Source organism: Sebastes umbrosus, chromosome 6 (assembly GCF_015220745.1).
Source record: "Sebastes umbrosus isolate fSebUmb1 chromosome 6, fSebUmb1.pri, whole genome shotgun sequence".
Lineage (NCBI taxonomy): Eukaryota > Metazoa > Chordata > Actinopteri > Perciformes > Sebastidae > Sebastes > Sebastes umbrosus.
In genome coordinates, this window is record NC_051274.1 from 18,354,208 (window position 1) to 18,371,503 (window position 17,296).

At 38.9% G+C, this 17,296-nt stretch overlaps 1 protein-coding gene across 4 annotated transcripts in view; it reads left to right on the forward strand.

The window, feature by feature from the left end:
• The window catches only part of LOC119489590 (dystroglycan-like), a 73,936-nt gene extending 65,122 nt beyond the window's left edge, over positions 1-8,814 (forward strand). For all 4 annotated transcript variants that reach the window (XM_037772245.1, XM_037772246.1, XM_037772244.1 and 1 more), the window contains exons 2-3: positions 3,225-3,791; positions 4,885-8,814. In XM_037772245.1, the coding sequence (XP_037628173.1) occupies positions 3,369-3,791; positions 4,885-7,197 (2,736 nt within the window). In that variant the 5' untranslated portion in view covers positions 3,225-3,368 and the 3' untranslated portion in view covers positions 7,198-8,814. The remainder of the gene's footprint in view (positions 1-3,224; positions 3,792-4,884) is intronic.
• Positions 8,815-17,296: the final 8,482 nt, after the last annotated feature.

Here is a 17,296-nt window from a genome sequence, read left to right on the forward strand (position 1 = left end):
AAACCTAACTTGCAAAAGTAGCTTTGTGTAGTAGTGGTATGAATTTGGCAGATTAACAGAAGGCTGAATATTCATTTGAACTACACGATTTATAATAATGTAGTTGATTGTTTTTTTTTTTATTGACTTTTGCAAAAACTGAGTCATCTTTGGTAAAATAAGAATAAAGTGATTCAGTATGTGTTGGCATAATTTGTATTATGAGTCAACACACAATTGCAGAAGACTGTCTGTTTTTGTTAGTCCCTTGAGATTACGACCTTTATAAAAATAAAATTGCCTCATGAGATCTGAGGCCAATGTTTTTAAAAAAGAAAACTAATAATTAAACTAAATAACTAAAAAAATACCAAGCACCGCCCACCATCCGGAGCAAACTTTCTCATTTCACAGCTGAACAGTACACTACAAGATGTTTCCGAAAACATTAGCGGCGAGAAATAGGCATCACAGTAACAGAATATTGATTCATATTTGATCAGCACTGCTTATTTTGACCGTTTGATCGGATTTCGCGAGTGATTGACAGCTGCCTCCGTTGATTGAACAGCCAATAGGAATGTTCTCTCTCTCTCAGAAATGACCTGTGATTGGCCAGAGTCTCCGGTCACAGGCTAGTTTTTTTTAAAGCCTGAAAACAGAGCCATGAGGAGCTGCAAAAGTCTAGTTATCTCTCAGAACACTTGAATTACAATATGCTGAAAGATTAATATGGATGTTTTGCCCAATGATGCCAAAACATTTTGCCTACTGCAGGTTTAATTCTTGTCCTTTGCAACATATGATATAAAATTAGAGGTCTGTACAGACTTTGCAGAATTTCCGACCATTACCGCGAATTCCCACAGAGCGTCTGATCACTCCCACCACCTGCAACAATGTTTTCTATTGAGATTCTTTTTGCCTCATTCAGCAGGGAGAATACAGTCACTCAACTGTTTAATAAGCTGACTTTTAGAATACATGAATTGCAAATGAGCCTTATTAAATGGGTTTTAAAGGTTAAAAAAAACAGCTTCAGACATTGGGAACTAAGAATGAATGAAAATGTTATGGATTTTGCCCTTTGTTTTTTCGGTACCTGATGTAATTTCTCACAGGAACAGATGTTTGAATGTCAGACATCAGGGCAGCAGTGAAAGTATTATTTTCATGTTATTCAGGTTAAAAGAATGTATACGATCAATTGTCTGACTAGAAAGTGTGAGAGAGAGAGAGAGAAAGCGAGTGGATGAGTGAGAGAAGCAAACTAATCTTCTGGAAGCTTAGCTTTATTTGCTACAGGAGGAGGTAGTTTACTGGAAGACCATGCATTTGTGTGCATGGTTGATTTTAATAATGACTACCTCTCATTATGTTCATTAGATTTTATAGCTTATTCCAAAACAATGAGGTTGAGCGTCTGTTCCTGCCTGTATTAGGGTAAATACATGTACATTTGGTGATGGAACCATTTGTATTTGTTCCCACGAGATCCCTATCTTATCGCAGCGCAGCCCTCTTTTACTGGCTGCTTCTTGTATGAATCATCCAAATATTGTGGGGGTGAGTTTCAAACAGCATAAACCATTCTTTGAAAGATGGGTTTTGTATAAATTGACTGATTTCATGACGCAGGTTGTTGGATCAAAATGTTGGCCAGTGAATGACATGTATTTTACTAATTCCCACTGTAAGAAGATTTCTGGGTTTGGGGCAGTTTAGAAGAGACAATATTTTGTATAAGTTGACGTAACAGCCTTGTGCCAGTCAGGCATTAGGATTCCAGGCAATTGGATGACCCTCCTGCCCGTTTCTGAGTGCTACAGGATTGAGGTTGGCTGGGTCAGCACAATGGAGACTCTAATTCCAACCCCCAGGGCACCTAATTAAAACTTACAACCAAGACAAACAACCTTTGACACTCATGCATCTCGTGAGAATCGCTATTACTGAAAATGCCATGACAGAGAAGTGAAGATCAGCAGGAGATCAATGTGTCCTTTTTCTAATAATGTTTATTACCTCGAAACTACATGTGTAGAATCTAAATAGAAAATGGAAATATAGTTTATGCTGTTGGCACAAATAACTAATTGCATGCATTTTGGGATCAGCATTTTCAGCCAGTGCTAGGTGTGGTGATTTATTAATTCCAAATATTTCCTCAGTTAGCCTATAAATTATTCTGGGAAGATAAATGCTGTGTCCAAAATCACTCCGTCCTTCACTCATTCACTAGAACTTATATAAGAGACATGGAGATTCAAGCGAGACTGTCTCCCTCCCTCCTTCTTTCTCTATAATTACAAACACCAAAAACTAGTTTTGCTGTATAAGAAAAAAAGTCAGTAACAAATGAAATGCATTATTAAAAAATTGCTTTCAATCAACTGTCAATAATTAAAGGAATTTCTATACCTCATTGGTGAATCTCGCACTTCTGAGACAATTTTGTTCAATCGTGGAGTCGAATGTTTGCCAACCTAGTAAATATAGTGTGTTAGATGGTAAATGGAGAGATTTCGGACACAGCAAATGTATGTTGCAGTATCAGGTAGTGTTAATATTGTCAGCTATTTTTTTATGTAGTATTAAGGCCTTTACACATCAGGGGCGTTTTTTTTCATGCGATTGATTCGCAGGTCAATATGTTGTTTTTGAACTGTGATTTTTGTCATGGATACTTTAACACAGAACGCGAATATTTACGTGGTGAAAAAGTGGCATATTTGTTTTCCCAACAAGGTTGATTTTTCTGAGCTTTGGCACCGCAAAAAAAGGCATCAACCAATCATGTTGTGCTGAACGGGTTGAGTTGCGCTTATATTTAGGATAGGATTAAAAGACAACAACTGGAGGCTCCGTAGTCCAAACAAAACTTTATTACTCCTTTCAACCTTGACAAAGGCAGTGCATACCAGAACCACTCGTTCTGTTCTTACCTTTCACAATAAAAGCTTTAGACATAATATTCATATCATAAACTAATGTAGCACCATAGACCATTTTAAAACTTGTGTGAAATGCATGACACAGTTGTAGCATGCTATACAGTATACAAACTGTGTTGGTAGTATTTGGGTGGGAAGATGTGTTGTGATCAGTATGAATTGGTAGCAGCATGAACTTTACTGTGTAAATGGTACTATATACTATACTATTTGTATGTTTGCACTGATGTTTTTTTCTTCTCACTTTGTCAGACTCATTTTTGTTTTTTGTCTTTTTGTTTTCTCACATAGCTGGCTGACATGGCTGTCTAACAGGCTGCCAAAGATCTCTTCATGGATCACAGAGGACAACAAAGAGAAACCACTGCATCTGTGAGCATAGCCAATAACTAGGGAGTCTGACCCACAAGCATATCATCAGACTGACGTCAGTGCATGTGGCCTCTTAAGTGGTTCATAGACATCTGTTGGGCAGCCCAAAGGCCTATTGCTATGCACTATAAACAAAAAGACATGAGCTGTGGGGATGCTGGGAGGAGCAGGCTTCTTTCGTGTAGGACTATCCCTCTGGTAATAGGGCTTCTGGTGACCATGGCCCAGGGCACCGTGCCAGAACAGCAAGAGACACTGGTGGAGATGATATCTGTCGAACTAGAGGCTTCTATGCAGTCCTCTGTGCTCTCTGAGCTCCAGGCTGCAGCATCTTCAGTTGGTGAGGGGCCGCCTACAGCTATCCCAGATTCTTCTGCAAAGAATGGGGGAGTTCACACCGGCATCCCTGACTCCTCGGCAATCGTAGGCCAGGTGTTTCAGTTGAAGGTTCCGCCAGGACCTGCCAACGCAACCTGCAATGTCCATGTAAGTAACCTGAAGATTAGACGTAATCGGGAAAAAATAAATGTTGAGAAATCTATTGATTTTATGTGAGAAATAATTATTTAACATTAATTTAATGAGATCTTAATTAATCAGTCAATGAGAACAGCATTTGTGTTGAAAAAAGAGACTCGGAATATCAAATGGGGAGTATGGGAGGACTTTGTTGTTGTAATTTTTTTCTCCTTTTTATTTGGGAGGTTCCTTTTTTATTAGTTTAAATAGACCCAACCCAGTATCATTTTTTAACTTAAGTATGATGAACGAATGAAAAACGAGTATCACAGAGGATGGGTGTTAACATTAACTATCTTTTTATTGTTTTATGTCTCTTATGGGGACTACAGTATTTTGTTTGTCTGTTTAAATGCATAATATATAGTATTTATCCCTTCAGTTTTGATTACTGTATCACTGCTGATTGAAGTTGACTTTGGTGCAATTTGTTCCAGTCAGATTTATGAATGAGATGAGATTATTATTGGCCCGAGTGGTGATGCAGAATGATATCCTGTCATACAGTAATAACTCAAAATGAAGAGTGATGACTCACATAGTTATCATGAATAGAAGCTCGCTCTGCTTCCTGTTCATATTTGGCGAGATTTGATAAACTGAATGGAATATGAAGGGGGTTGGGGAGATAGTGAAAGCATTTCTGCTTTAACTGTAGATATGTGAACGTTTTGCATTCATCTATTCTGTTTGGTTTTTCTTGTTCCCGTTTCACTGGCAACTTGGGCAATATTAAACCGTTAAATACAGACTTATATGTATGTTAATTGATTCATCGTTTACTAATTACCAACCAGTTTGTAGTTACAACTTCACAGTTGCCAATATTTACATGCTTTTCTCTGTTTCATATTATTATAAAATTCCTAGTCAAACTAAGTCATTTTTAAGACATCACTTGGATCCTGGTAACTTTTAATGGCCAGTCATAATTCATTTTGGGGTTAATTATCACTTAATGAAATAAGTAATGACTTTTTCCTTTTCTGACTTAACTTATATCTAAGAAGTATCCCAGTAGTACAAAACGGTAATAGTGTTTCTCTTTTTCCTCCTGTAGCTCACTGAAATGGGAAAGGAGACTTTACCCTCCTGGCTATATTGGGACAAAGAAAGCTGCATTCTGAGAGGCTTGGCCCTGGAGCAGGATAAAGGTGTGTATCATATCTTGGTGTCTGGAGAGGAGATAATTGAGAAGACTGGCAGCCAAGTGTTCCCCAGTACGGTCTTCTCTATTGAAGTGTACCCAGAAGAACGGGCAGACACTGAGCCAGCCCTGCTCACTCTGCAGTCTGATATCAGTGGCATCCAGCCTTTCACCTGTGGCTCTGAGGAGCTTGTCACTGTCCTCACTGTCATCTTGGATGCTGACTTGACAAAGATGGTTGCTGAACAGAGGGTCAACTTACTGGGCATTATGAGAAAATTCTCTCATGTGACCCTGGAGCACATGAGGGTGGTCCCTGTTGTCAACAACCGCTTATTTGACATGTCTGCTTTCATGGCTGGACCAGGGAATGCCAAGAAGGTGGTGGAAAATGGGGCCCTACTGTCATGGAAACTGGGATGTGCCCTTGACCAGGGCAGTATCCCTGACATTAGCAGCGTCCAATCCTCAGCAAAGGATGGGACTATGTCAGCTAGGCTTGGATACCCAGTGGTTGGCTGGCACATTGTCAACAAAAAGCCCCATGGAGTGAAACGGGTCAGACGGCAGTTGTACAATACTCCTACTCCAGTGCCCTCCCTGCTTCCTCCGACTACTCACGCAGAGCCCCCTGTACGTGTTGTTCCCACGCCAACTTCGCCCTCTATTGCCCCGGCAACGGAAAGTTCTGCTCCCCCTATCCGGGGTCCTTTGCCTCTTCCAGTGAAGCCCACTATGAGGGTCAGAGATCAGATAGCCCACACACCTGTGTTTGGACCTCCCCAACCCACAAGAGTACTAGGAACTACAAGCACCATCCCTATTCAGCCCACCATGACCAGGCCTACAATTGTGGAGGCCACTGCTTTGCCAACACCACCAAGCACCACCAAAAAACCCAGACCCACATCCACCAGGAAACCCAAGAAAATCAAAACCACCACCCCAGCCCCCCAGGAACCCAAATCCACCACACCTAAACCACCCAAACGCACCCCTCCTCTCACTTTGACTCCAGAGTCTTTGAATCAAAACCCAGAGATCAAAAATCCCATTGATCAGGTGAATGCATGGGTTGGCACATACTTCGAGGTTAAGATTCCTCCCGATACGTTCTATGACAAGGAGGATGGTACTACCGATAAGCTGCGTTTGACTTTGAAGAAGACCCCCAAAGAAGCAGTGAGTGAAACCTCTTGGATACAGTTCAACAGCACTATCCAGCTTTTGTACGGCCTCCCAGAGGAGCAGCATGAGGGGAAACACGAGTACTTCATGTTGGCCACTGATAAGGGTGGGAGTAGCATCATGGATGCATTTGAGGTTCAAGTCAACCGTTGGTCTACTAATGACAAACCATCCGTTGTGTTTGCTGCTCGTTTCCAAGGTGACCCCAAAACGTTAAGCACTGACGTCCATAAGAAGATTCTTTTGACCAAAAAGTTAGCTTATGCCCTCGGTGATCGCAACAGCAGCACAGTAACCTTGAGAAGCATCACTAGAGGCTCCATTGTGGTGGAATGGACCAATAACAGTCTCCAGCAGAGTTCTTGTCCAAAGGACCAGATCACAGTTCTCAGCAGCAGGATCTCTGATCCCCAAGGGACGCCTAAACTGGCCTTCATCAAAGCCATGGAGCCTGATTTCAAACCCATTAACATCTCCATTCGTGGCACCAATAAATGTCAGAGCTACACGTTCATCCCACCGGGAGAGGTGCCGATGCCTGTTCTTCCTACAGCGACACCTTCACCAGGGACAGGTCGCAGGAGCAGCGACGATGTTTACCTACACACCGTCATTCCCGCTGTAGTGGTAGCTGCCCTGCTGCTCATAGCCGGGATCATTGCCATGGTCTGCTACCGCAAGAAGCGCAAAGGGAAGATGACCATAGAGGAGCAGGCCACTTTCATCAAGAAAGGAGTCCCCATAATATTTGCAGATGAGTTGGATGATTCCAAGTCACCCCCGTCCTCCAGCATCCCTCTTATCCTTCAGGAGGAAAAGCCCCCACTTCCCCCTCCAGAGTACCCAAACATGTCTGGCCCCCACAGTACCCTGCTTAACCAGGATCTGCTGGAGGAGTATTCAGTTTATCAAGATGATGATCCTAATGCACCTCCTTACCAGCCCCCACCACCATTTACTGTCCCCATAGAGGGCAAAGGGTCTCGCCCCAAGAACATGACCTCATACAGGTCACCACCTCCCTACGTGCCTCCCTAACGCATACTAGAGCTTTCAGTTTGGAAAGCAAGTGCAATGTAGGGATGCTTGTTGAAAACTACTACAGGAGTAATTTTACATGTGTTCAATGAGATGGCTTTGACTTTATAGAGGAGCAGGCAACCATACCCACATATTTGACCATCATGGATAAGACACTATCGTACAATTCTACTACTGGCACAGGGCAAATGGACGGGGAACAGTTTGTAATTCCAGCACTCTTTTTTTTGTTGTCCTTCAGATCTGCTTTTGACTTCTTGCATATTCTTTTTTGTCTGTTTTTTTTTGCCAAGAAGAGTCAATTTTATCTTCAATGATGTACTATTTCTATTGTATAGAAAATAATAAAGAAGCAGGAAAGACTGAAGCCCACAGGGCCTTTGAGCAGGTGTCACCATGACAACAGACTTGAGGCTCCCCCTCACAATGTTAATCTTTATGAGTTCTATATCACTCTTATCTGTCCTTCGGCTAGGTTTACTAAGATTTTGCACCTGTTATTTCTAGAGGGGAATGAAACACTAAAAGCCAAACTGAAAGCATGAAACACTTTATTTACACAAAAATCTGTTTGTTTCTTAGACTTTGATCTCTCCCTCTTCTCTCCTATGCTTTGCTCCCTCTTGACAATAACATGCAAACCTTGCACTTATGCAAATTCTTGTTAAACCTTGCACTATGTGTCTTGCGCAGAAATGAACGCAGTAAGTGGTAGTCCAATAAGGAGAAAAAGATTTTTTCTTTTTGTATCCTTGAAGTCACCACATGACTGAGATTCCTCTGGTACTTGATCACAAAGGACATTACACTGATCACGCCTGTTGTAGATGTAGCCTAATTAAGTTACAAAACAAATAATGACTTTTTTTTTTCTTTTGTTAATGTGTGTGTGCCACTGAACCTGCCTGTGAGATGACTGGTTTTGCTGTTGCCAAGGTGATGTCTGTGGTCACAAGGCAGACCACGTGGGGTTGCTACGACAATAACGAAGGGGCCAGTGGAATGCTGTGGTTCACAGCGACATAGTCCTAGTTAATGGAGACATAGTCAATGAGGTGGATCCACTGTCTTTTATTCAGTTGGTTTTGTTGGTATGAGGGGTGGGTGGGCTTAGAGTACTGTATTATCACTGCTCTGCCTCTAGGTGTTGCACTGTTATGTTTAGTGCACTGCCTGTTGTCAGTTCAGATGAGGCATGGGGACAAGGGGATGTACATAATTGTGTGCCTGTGAAATTAAACAACTCCATAATGTTAGTGTTTTATCAGTAAACCTAGTAGTCAGGAAAGGGAGGGCCAGAGTGGGAAATAATTTTATTTTTTAATTGTATGTCTAGATTTATGATCACAATCATGGAAAAAAATGACTTTATAGTTTGTGAGGGTACAAAAGAACGTTTACCTGCCCATCACAAAAAAAAATAATGCATTATCTCAATATGATGGGGAACAAAGAAACCACTACAATATGTGAATTATGTACATTTCATATCTGATATCACCATAAGAAAAAATGGTTAAAAATCTAATGTTTTTACTGAGTTTTTGATACAGTCTTAAACTTGTTTTATGAAAATATATTAATAAAATGTAATACTATTTGTAAAGCCTCAAAGATGGTGTATAGTCCCTTTTTATTTGAGAAAATGAATCTGTTTTTATATATATATATATATATATCCACAGGCACATTAAAGGGCTGATGAACACAATTTACCAGATAAATAGGAATGCAATATATAGTAAATTCAATGTGTGTTGATAAAATACATTACATGTTATGTTTATATGGTCAAATGCAGTAATGGGCTTTGTTACAAGAGGAATTAAGTGCAACTATGTGAAATGTTAAGGTTAGTACTTTGTTAAATATGTAAATTTGAAATGTCTTACTTTCCGTGTAAAGGGAGCACTTCTCTTAAAATATCGCACTGCCTCACGAGGGCTGCCTGCTGCATATTTTAAGAGAAGGGAGCACTTTTCTTAAAGGGACTGTTTGTAAGAATCAGAAATGCTTGTTAACAGCAACACCTGCGGCCGTTAAGTCAACGAAAGTCAGCATCGAGCTCGCGCTTGCTCACTCTAAATAGACATGAACGAGCATCGCTCAAAACAGTAAGGCGACACACGTCAGCTAAAACCACAATATCACTCTATATGTCTCCTGCTTGGCAGTAATGTTAGCTGACCAGACGAAGGTGTCTCCATGAATCAATGCTGATCCTAGTGTTGGCTTTTCCTGCTTCAGCCTCCCGACCGCGGCCAGAGGGAGACACCGGCACCCGGTCCGAGACGATAACGTTTCTTGCTGCGGAGCCCCGTCACTTCACAAGACACGGGAAACCTCTGTTGGTCTGGAGGAGCTGCAGCAGTTATTTCTGCACAAACGTCCACTGCACATTTTCTAGATATATTCTCAGAGCCATGAAGTCTTCTGCTGTGTGTAGTGTGCGCGCATGCACGTGAGGTGGAGCAAGCTGAGTGAAGGCAAGCAAGCAGGCAGGCAGAGGAGCAGAGTACAGCAGAGACTCCGGCCCTGGAGACCAAAGCTACGGTCTCCTCCGCGTCCTCCGACTGCGGCCAACACTGTTTAACAGACGGGCTTCACTAGATACAACTTTGCGGTTTTGGTGCTTCCGTGTAGTTTGCGTTGGAGTCTTGTCTGAACAGCGTAGCCACACGCGAACGCGCATATGCGAGCGCGCATGGGACACCGACCCGGGTGATTTATACGTGTAAGAAGTTACAATCAAATCCCTTTAAAATACACAGCTGGCAGCCCTCGTGAGACGGTGCGATATTTTAAGAGAAGTGCTCCCTTTCTGTGGAATTTAGGTGGGCAGTTTTTCTTGTTTTGGCTCTGTGCTCCTACATCTCTTGGAGAAATATCAATAACAATGACTAATATCTGCTCTCAAATTCTTTTAGTATAGAGCTTGTGTAATGATGGCTTATTCCAGAGAGGTCAAAAACAGTTTCACTGGTTGGCGAACCATGCTGCCTTGACAAATGTACATTTTCAGTACAAGTCGCAATACAAGATATTTTGATTTGTTCTTGTGTAGTCCTAGAAAGAAATCCTTGAACTGCTATGAAGGCGTCTCAGTGTAATTTTAGCAATAATGTTTATTTGCTGAAAACTGAATCACTGATTATCTCTAGACTCATTTTGGAGCATTATTTATTGCAAAGAGAAAAAGATCTGTCTTATTTTTTTAGCACTGACGCATACCCACGACTTCATACATACCAGTCATGTGGCTGTAGTTTTATGCAGAATATGTACTGCACTTTTTTAATTTCTTCATTGCTGTAATTATTATATATGCCCTGCTCTCATTTACTCAGTCTTACCACTTATTACGGCACATAATTGGTGATTATGAGCTTGGTTATGTTGCAAATTGAATGTAATAATCATTTATCAATTAGCCAACAATCATCTAACTGTGGGCGACTGACTCATTTACATATTATCTTGTCTGTCTGTCTGTGTCGGCACGGGATGGCACAGGATTTAAAAGCTCTTATTCCTACAAACACCGACTGTGTGAATGAATACAGATTATACAGTTTCTAAATATACGGACTGAACAACAGACATTTCACCCCTTGTTCCATGAATAACAGACATGATTTCAGATTTTTATTGACATGGTGTGACAGACCCTCTGTGTTTGGATCCTCTGCTTTGTCTGCTTTCTCTTTCCAGGGCTGCAGACCTGATGAGTGTAATCCGTGGCATGGGACACACCTGGGCCTGGTGTGCTCCCCGCTTAAAAAGCCTAAGCATGCAGCAGTCTCGGAGTCGGCAGATCTCCTATCACACCATACCTGTGCCATGGTTTTTGTTTTTTCTTGTTTTCCTTTTCCTTGTTTTTACAGCACAACATCCATGCAACACATTTTCACACATCCACTCCTTACACTACTGACTTTAGAGATTCATCCAATACATTCTTTTGGTGCAATTTGCACACGCAACACGTTTAATATTAAACTTTTAATGAAGAAGTGAACAGCGCTCTGTGCAGCAGCGGGGGCGGGGCTTCAGGGCTCTAAATACTGAGACCAGCATGTCGTCCGCAGCAGGCAGACTGCGGCTCATTGACTGTGGAAAAAAAAAAGTATAGTACGTCCCACATTTTTAAAATTTTAGTACGTCAAAAAAAAGTATGTAGATGGTATGTTGAAAAAAGTCATTGTTTAGTATCTAAAAAAGGTCATATACTATGTCGATAAAGTCAGTATGAAAAGTCATAGTATAGTATGTTGAAAAAAATGATTAAAAAGTCAGTCTAGTATGTCGAAAAAAGTCATAGTACAGTATGTAAAAAAAAAAGTCATAGTATAGTCACTTTTTTTGATAAACTGTACTATGACTTTTTTTTTGTATCCCTTTTTTCGACATACTTTACTGTGACTTTTAATCACCTTTTTCAACATGCAGTGCTATACTACGACTTTCCTATCACTTTTTTTGACATACTATACTTTGACTTTTTTTTATCATTTTTTGACATACTATACTATGACATTTTAATTTTTCAGTGTCATATAGGGATCGAACCCACCACCTCCAATATTCCATCCAGATATGTAGCGCACTGAGCTATCTGACCAGATACAGTGAAGTAATGTTCCTTTTTGTATTTGGCATCTTCATTTGAAGTTGGCCTTTAAAAACTTACTGTGTCACATAAGGATCGAACAACTTCCAGTATTCCAACCAGTTATCTAGCACAGGTCATGCAGTGCCTTATATGTAATTAGCAAGATGTTAAAGTTGATTCTGAATTTTACAGGGAGCCAATGAAGGTATGCCAGAACAGGAGTGATGTGAGACCGACGGCTAGCTCTGGTTAATAACCTGGCCCCTGCATTTTGAACCACCTGTAGGCGATTTAAAGCCGATTGACTGAGGCAGGTGTAGAGGGAATTACAATAGTCTAGACAGAAGAATATGAAAGTGTGAATTAAAAGTTCAAGATCCGTGGAGGACAAGATGCATCGGATTTTTGCAATGTTTCTTAACTGGAAAAAGCAGGTTTGGACAAGTTTAGTGACATGATGGTCAAAAGTCATATTCCGGTCAAAGATGATTCCAAGATTCTTAGCTGTAGGACTGATATTGGATTGAAGTGGGCCAATAAACTGATGAACTGTTGTAACAAAATTGTCTAGTCCTATTAAAAGAATGTCTGTTTTATCAAGGTTTAAGTGGAGAAAGTTGAGAGACATCCAGTCTTTGGTTGCTGCTAAGCAGTCATGGAGGGAGGACAGTTGATTGAGGTTATTGGTTTTGGCTGAAAAATAGATCTAAGTGTCATCCGCATAACAATGATATGACACGTCAGGAAAGCTGCTGAACGAATGACCCAGAGGAAGCATGTACAATGAGAAGATGATCAGCCCCAGAACCGACCACTGAGGGACTTCACCCCGCAAAGGGGCTGATGAGGAGATATGATTATTAATGCAAACATGGAAATATCTGTTTGTTAAGTATGAATGAAACCAGTTCAAAGCTTTACCAGATATACCAAACCAATTTTGCAACATATCAAGTAATATAGCATGATCAATGGTATCAAAGGCAGCAGTTAAATCCAGTAAAATGAGTACGGATTGTTCACTTTTGTCTGCATGCATAAGGATGTCATTGGTTACTCTGAGTAATGTTGTTTCTGTACTATGTTTTTGGCGAAAGCCTGATTGGAATTTGGCAAATATTTTGTGCCCCTCCGCCACTTTCAGAAGTTGGTCCGTAACCATTTTCTCTAGAATCTTTTATATAAATGGTAGTTTGGAGATTGGTCTGTAATTATCTAATTGAGCTGGGTCGAGAGTAGGTTTTTTAAGAAGTGGTTGAACACTGGCAGTTTTGAAATAGTCAGGAACAAACCCGGATGTGAGAGAGTGGTTGATGATTGATAGCAGGCTGGGGCCTAAAACAGGAAGAACGGATTTTAGAAATGCAATACATGCAATACAAAGTTTTCACAGTCATGAGGAGATGAGACGGGAATGACAGGTACAGTTGGGTTTACAAGTTGGTTAATAGTGCTAAACAGAAATCTCGGATTATTTTTATTGCTGTTAATTAAACCAGAAAAGTAGGCAGCACGCGCTTCTTTAATGATCTGGTTCAGATCGAATAAAAGGTCCCTCATCCGGATGTGGTGAACTACTAGCTTTGATTTTTTTCCAGCCTTCAGCCTTTCTGTATTCTTTTCTGTGTTGCCTGATAAAATCATTGATCCAAGGCATTGTGTTAATAACTGGTACTGACCTGGAGGTGAAAGGGGCGGAAAAATCAAGGGCTGTTGTACACAATTCATTAAACCAATTAACCTGATTCTTAATATTAGTGAAGTGTGAATGTTCATTAGCCAGACTAGTAAAGTAGCTGGGAAACATGGCTGCAGACTGATCATTAAAGATGCAAGAGTGGATGTTCCGTTTTTGGGTTATTGCAGTAGGTGTCAAGGGTGCATCAAAGATAATACATTTGTGATCGGAGACAAAGTCAAACTTATTCATAGAGTTAAGAGACATACCCAGAGAAAACACTAAATCAAGGGTATGCCCACGGTTGTGTGTTGGGCCAGAGACATGCTGCACAAGGTTAAATGCTGTTGCAATGTTTAAAAAGTCAGTGGCAAATGAGTTGGAGTGATTGTCAAAATGAATGTTAAAGTCACCAGCCATGATGGCCCTATCAAATTTGAGCACAAGAGAGGACAGTAACTCAGAGAATTCATTGGGAAATCCCGTAACTGAATTTGAATTTGAATTCGGGGGTCGATAAATGATTACACAGCAAAAGGGATTATCACACACAATTTGAAAAGACCCAGGACTAGGTGGAGAGATTATATCTCCACACTGGCCTGGGAACGCCTCGGGATCCCCCAGTCAACTGGTTAATGTGGCCCGGGAAAGGGAAGTTTGGGGTCCCCTGCTGGAGCTGTTGCCCCCGCGACCCGACCCCGGATAAGCAGTTGAAGATGAGATGAGATGAACATACCATATCATGACTTTTTTTTTTTTTTTACTTTTTTCAAAATACTATACTATGACTTTTTTAATTTTTCAACATACTCTGACTTTTTTTCAACATGCTATACTATAACTTTTTTGTAATCACTTTTTTCAACATACTTTAGTATGAATGTTTTCGACATACTATAAGATTACTTTTTTATCGCTTTGTTTGACATACTATGACTTTTTTCAACATACTATACTATGACTTATTTATCACTTTTTCAACATACTGATGAACACACTGACTTTTTTGGACATACTGTACTATGACATACTTAAAACTTTTTTGACATAATTAGTATGTTTTTCGAAATACTATACCATGACTATTTTTGATATACTATACTACGATTTTTCCATCACATTTTTCGACATACTATACTTTGACTTTTGTTTATCACTTTTTTTTACATATTATAATATGACTTTTTTGGACATACTATACTATGACCTTTATCACTTTATCAAAAAAGTCATAGTATAGAATCTTGAAAAAAGTGATAAATAAGTCACAGTATAGTATGTCGAAAAAAATCATAGTATAGTGTGACAACCCCTGCTGTCAATTATATAGTAGGGTTCTGTTAACCTGCCATCAGGGCCTCCTGGGAATTCCTGGGCCCGGTGTTCAAGTCTATAAATCCCAAGCTCATGAGTCATTCTCTCTCTCTCTCTTTCCCAGCAGATACCATCGCCGGGCATGTTGCAGCCTTAGGTTTTCCTTGGTTAATCTTTTGCGTGTTGTATACATTTTACAACAAGCAAACACCATTCTCCATGCACATTTTACACTACTGATACTACTGATATTCACACGCCATACATTTTTGATCCTCTGTTTTGCATGTTTTACCTTCTTTTTGTTAAATAAATCAATTGATTTAAACTTTATCACGGTGTGTCTTATTTGTCATGGCCTTGAGAGCCAGGTTGTAACAATATTATGTTGAAAAAAGTGATGAAAAAGTCAGAGTGTAGTATGTTGAAAAAAGTGATAAAAAAGTCAGTGTAGTTTGTCAAAAAAAGTAATAAATAAGTCATAGAATAATATGTCAAAAAAGTCATAGAATAATACGTTGAAAAAAAGTTATAAAAACGTCATAATGTCGTATGTCGAAAAAAGTCGTAGTATAGTATGTAAAAAAAGTGATAAAAAAAGTCATAGTATAGTATGTCGAAAAAAGTATTAGTATAGTACGTCGAAAAAAGTGTTCAAAAAAGTCATAGTGTACTTTGTCGAAAGAAGTGATAAAAAAGTCATAGTATAGTATGTCGTAAAAAGTGATAAAAAGTAATACAATGCCAAAAAAAGTCAAATTATAGTATGTCAAAAAAAGTGATAAAAAAAGTCATAGTATAGTATGTTGAAAAAAATGATAAAAAAGTGATAGTATAGTATGTCAAAAAAAGTCATGGTATAGTATGCCGAAAAAAGTGATAAAAAAGGTCATAGTACAGCATGGCGAAGAGAGTGAATAAATAGTCATAATATAGTATGCCGAAAAAAGTCATAGTATAGTAATTCGAAAAAAGTCATAGTATGTCGAAAAAAGTGATAAAAAAAGTCATAGTATAGTATGTTGAAAAAAGTCATAGAATGTCGAAAAAATTAATAGCATAGTGTATAGAAAAAACTGATAAAAAAGTAATAGTATAGTATGTCGAAAAAAGTGATATAAATGAATAGTATAGTATATCGACAAAGGACATAGCATGTTAAAAAAAGGGATAAAAAAGTAATAGTAAAGTATGTTAAAAAAAGGTCATAGTAAAGTATAACGGAAAAAGTGATAAAAAGTCATAGTATAGTATGTCAAAAAAAGTCATGGTACAGTATTTAAAAAAAAGTGAATAAAAAAGTGATAGTATAGTATGTCAAACAAAGTGATAAAAAGGTCATAGTACAGTATTTTGAAAAAATGTCATTGTATAGTGTGTCGAAAAAAGTGATAAAAGTCATAATATATTATGTTGAAATAAGTGAAAAAAAAATTCATAGTATAGTATATCGAAAAAAGTCATAGTATAATACAGTATCTTGAAAAAAGTCATAAAAAGGTAAATCTATAGTATGTCAAAAAAAAGTCATAAAAAGTATTATTATAGTACCTCGAAAAAAAGTCATAAAAAGCCTTAGTATAGTATGTCGAAAACAGTGAAAAAAAACTCATATATTATGTCAAAAAAAGTTTAAAAAAGGTCTTAGTGTAGTATGTTCAAAAAAATTCATAAACAATTCTTAGTATATGTTGAAAAAAATAAGAATCAGTCATAGTATAGTAGATTGAAAAGTCACAAAAAAGTAATTCTATAATATGTCAAAAAGATGTCATAGTAGAGCATGTCGAAAAAAGTAATATTGTACAATGTTGAAAAAACGTCATAAAGAAATATAGTATAGTATGTTGAAAAAAGTAATTTTTAAGGTTTAAATAGTGCTTTTGATAAAATTACATTTTCCTATTTTTCTACATGGTATGATCCACATCTCACAGGCAGTTGTTATTACAAATGTTACCTATTCAAAACTTTATTTCCTCCAGTAACTTTGCAGATTCTGAAAACATACAGTATAATATAGCTGCCACCAACAACTGCAGCAATGATTGCCTCTGGCTGTCACTGTTTGACACTTCTTGCACACAGAATAAGCTTTTATAGGATGATATTTTATTCTGGCAGCACATGATCGAGTCACTGACCGCTGACTGGCAAGGGTCACATCTTCTGATGTTGCAATTCACGCAACTGACAGCAGCTCTACGAGGTTGAGGTTGGAAGAAGGCACATAAATGCACACTCATATAACTAAGAACAGTTTTGATGACAAACACTCTGTTTGCACTTTTCTTGCAGTGACCTACTGTAAGCTTTAAAAAAGTGTTCAAAAACTGCACCTTATAATGTAAAATGCACCAAATCATCTTTTAATTACTAGTTTTAATGTCCCACAGCACAACTCATAGGATTCATTGACAGGACTTGATACAAAGTGACGACTTTCTGCAAAAGAACACAAGCTACTGTAGTTTTCTAAACCACATCCA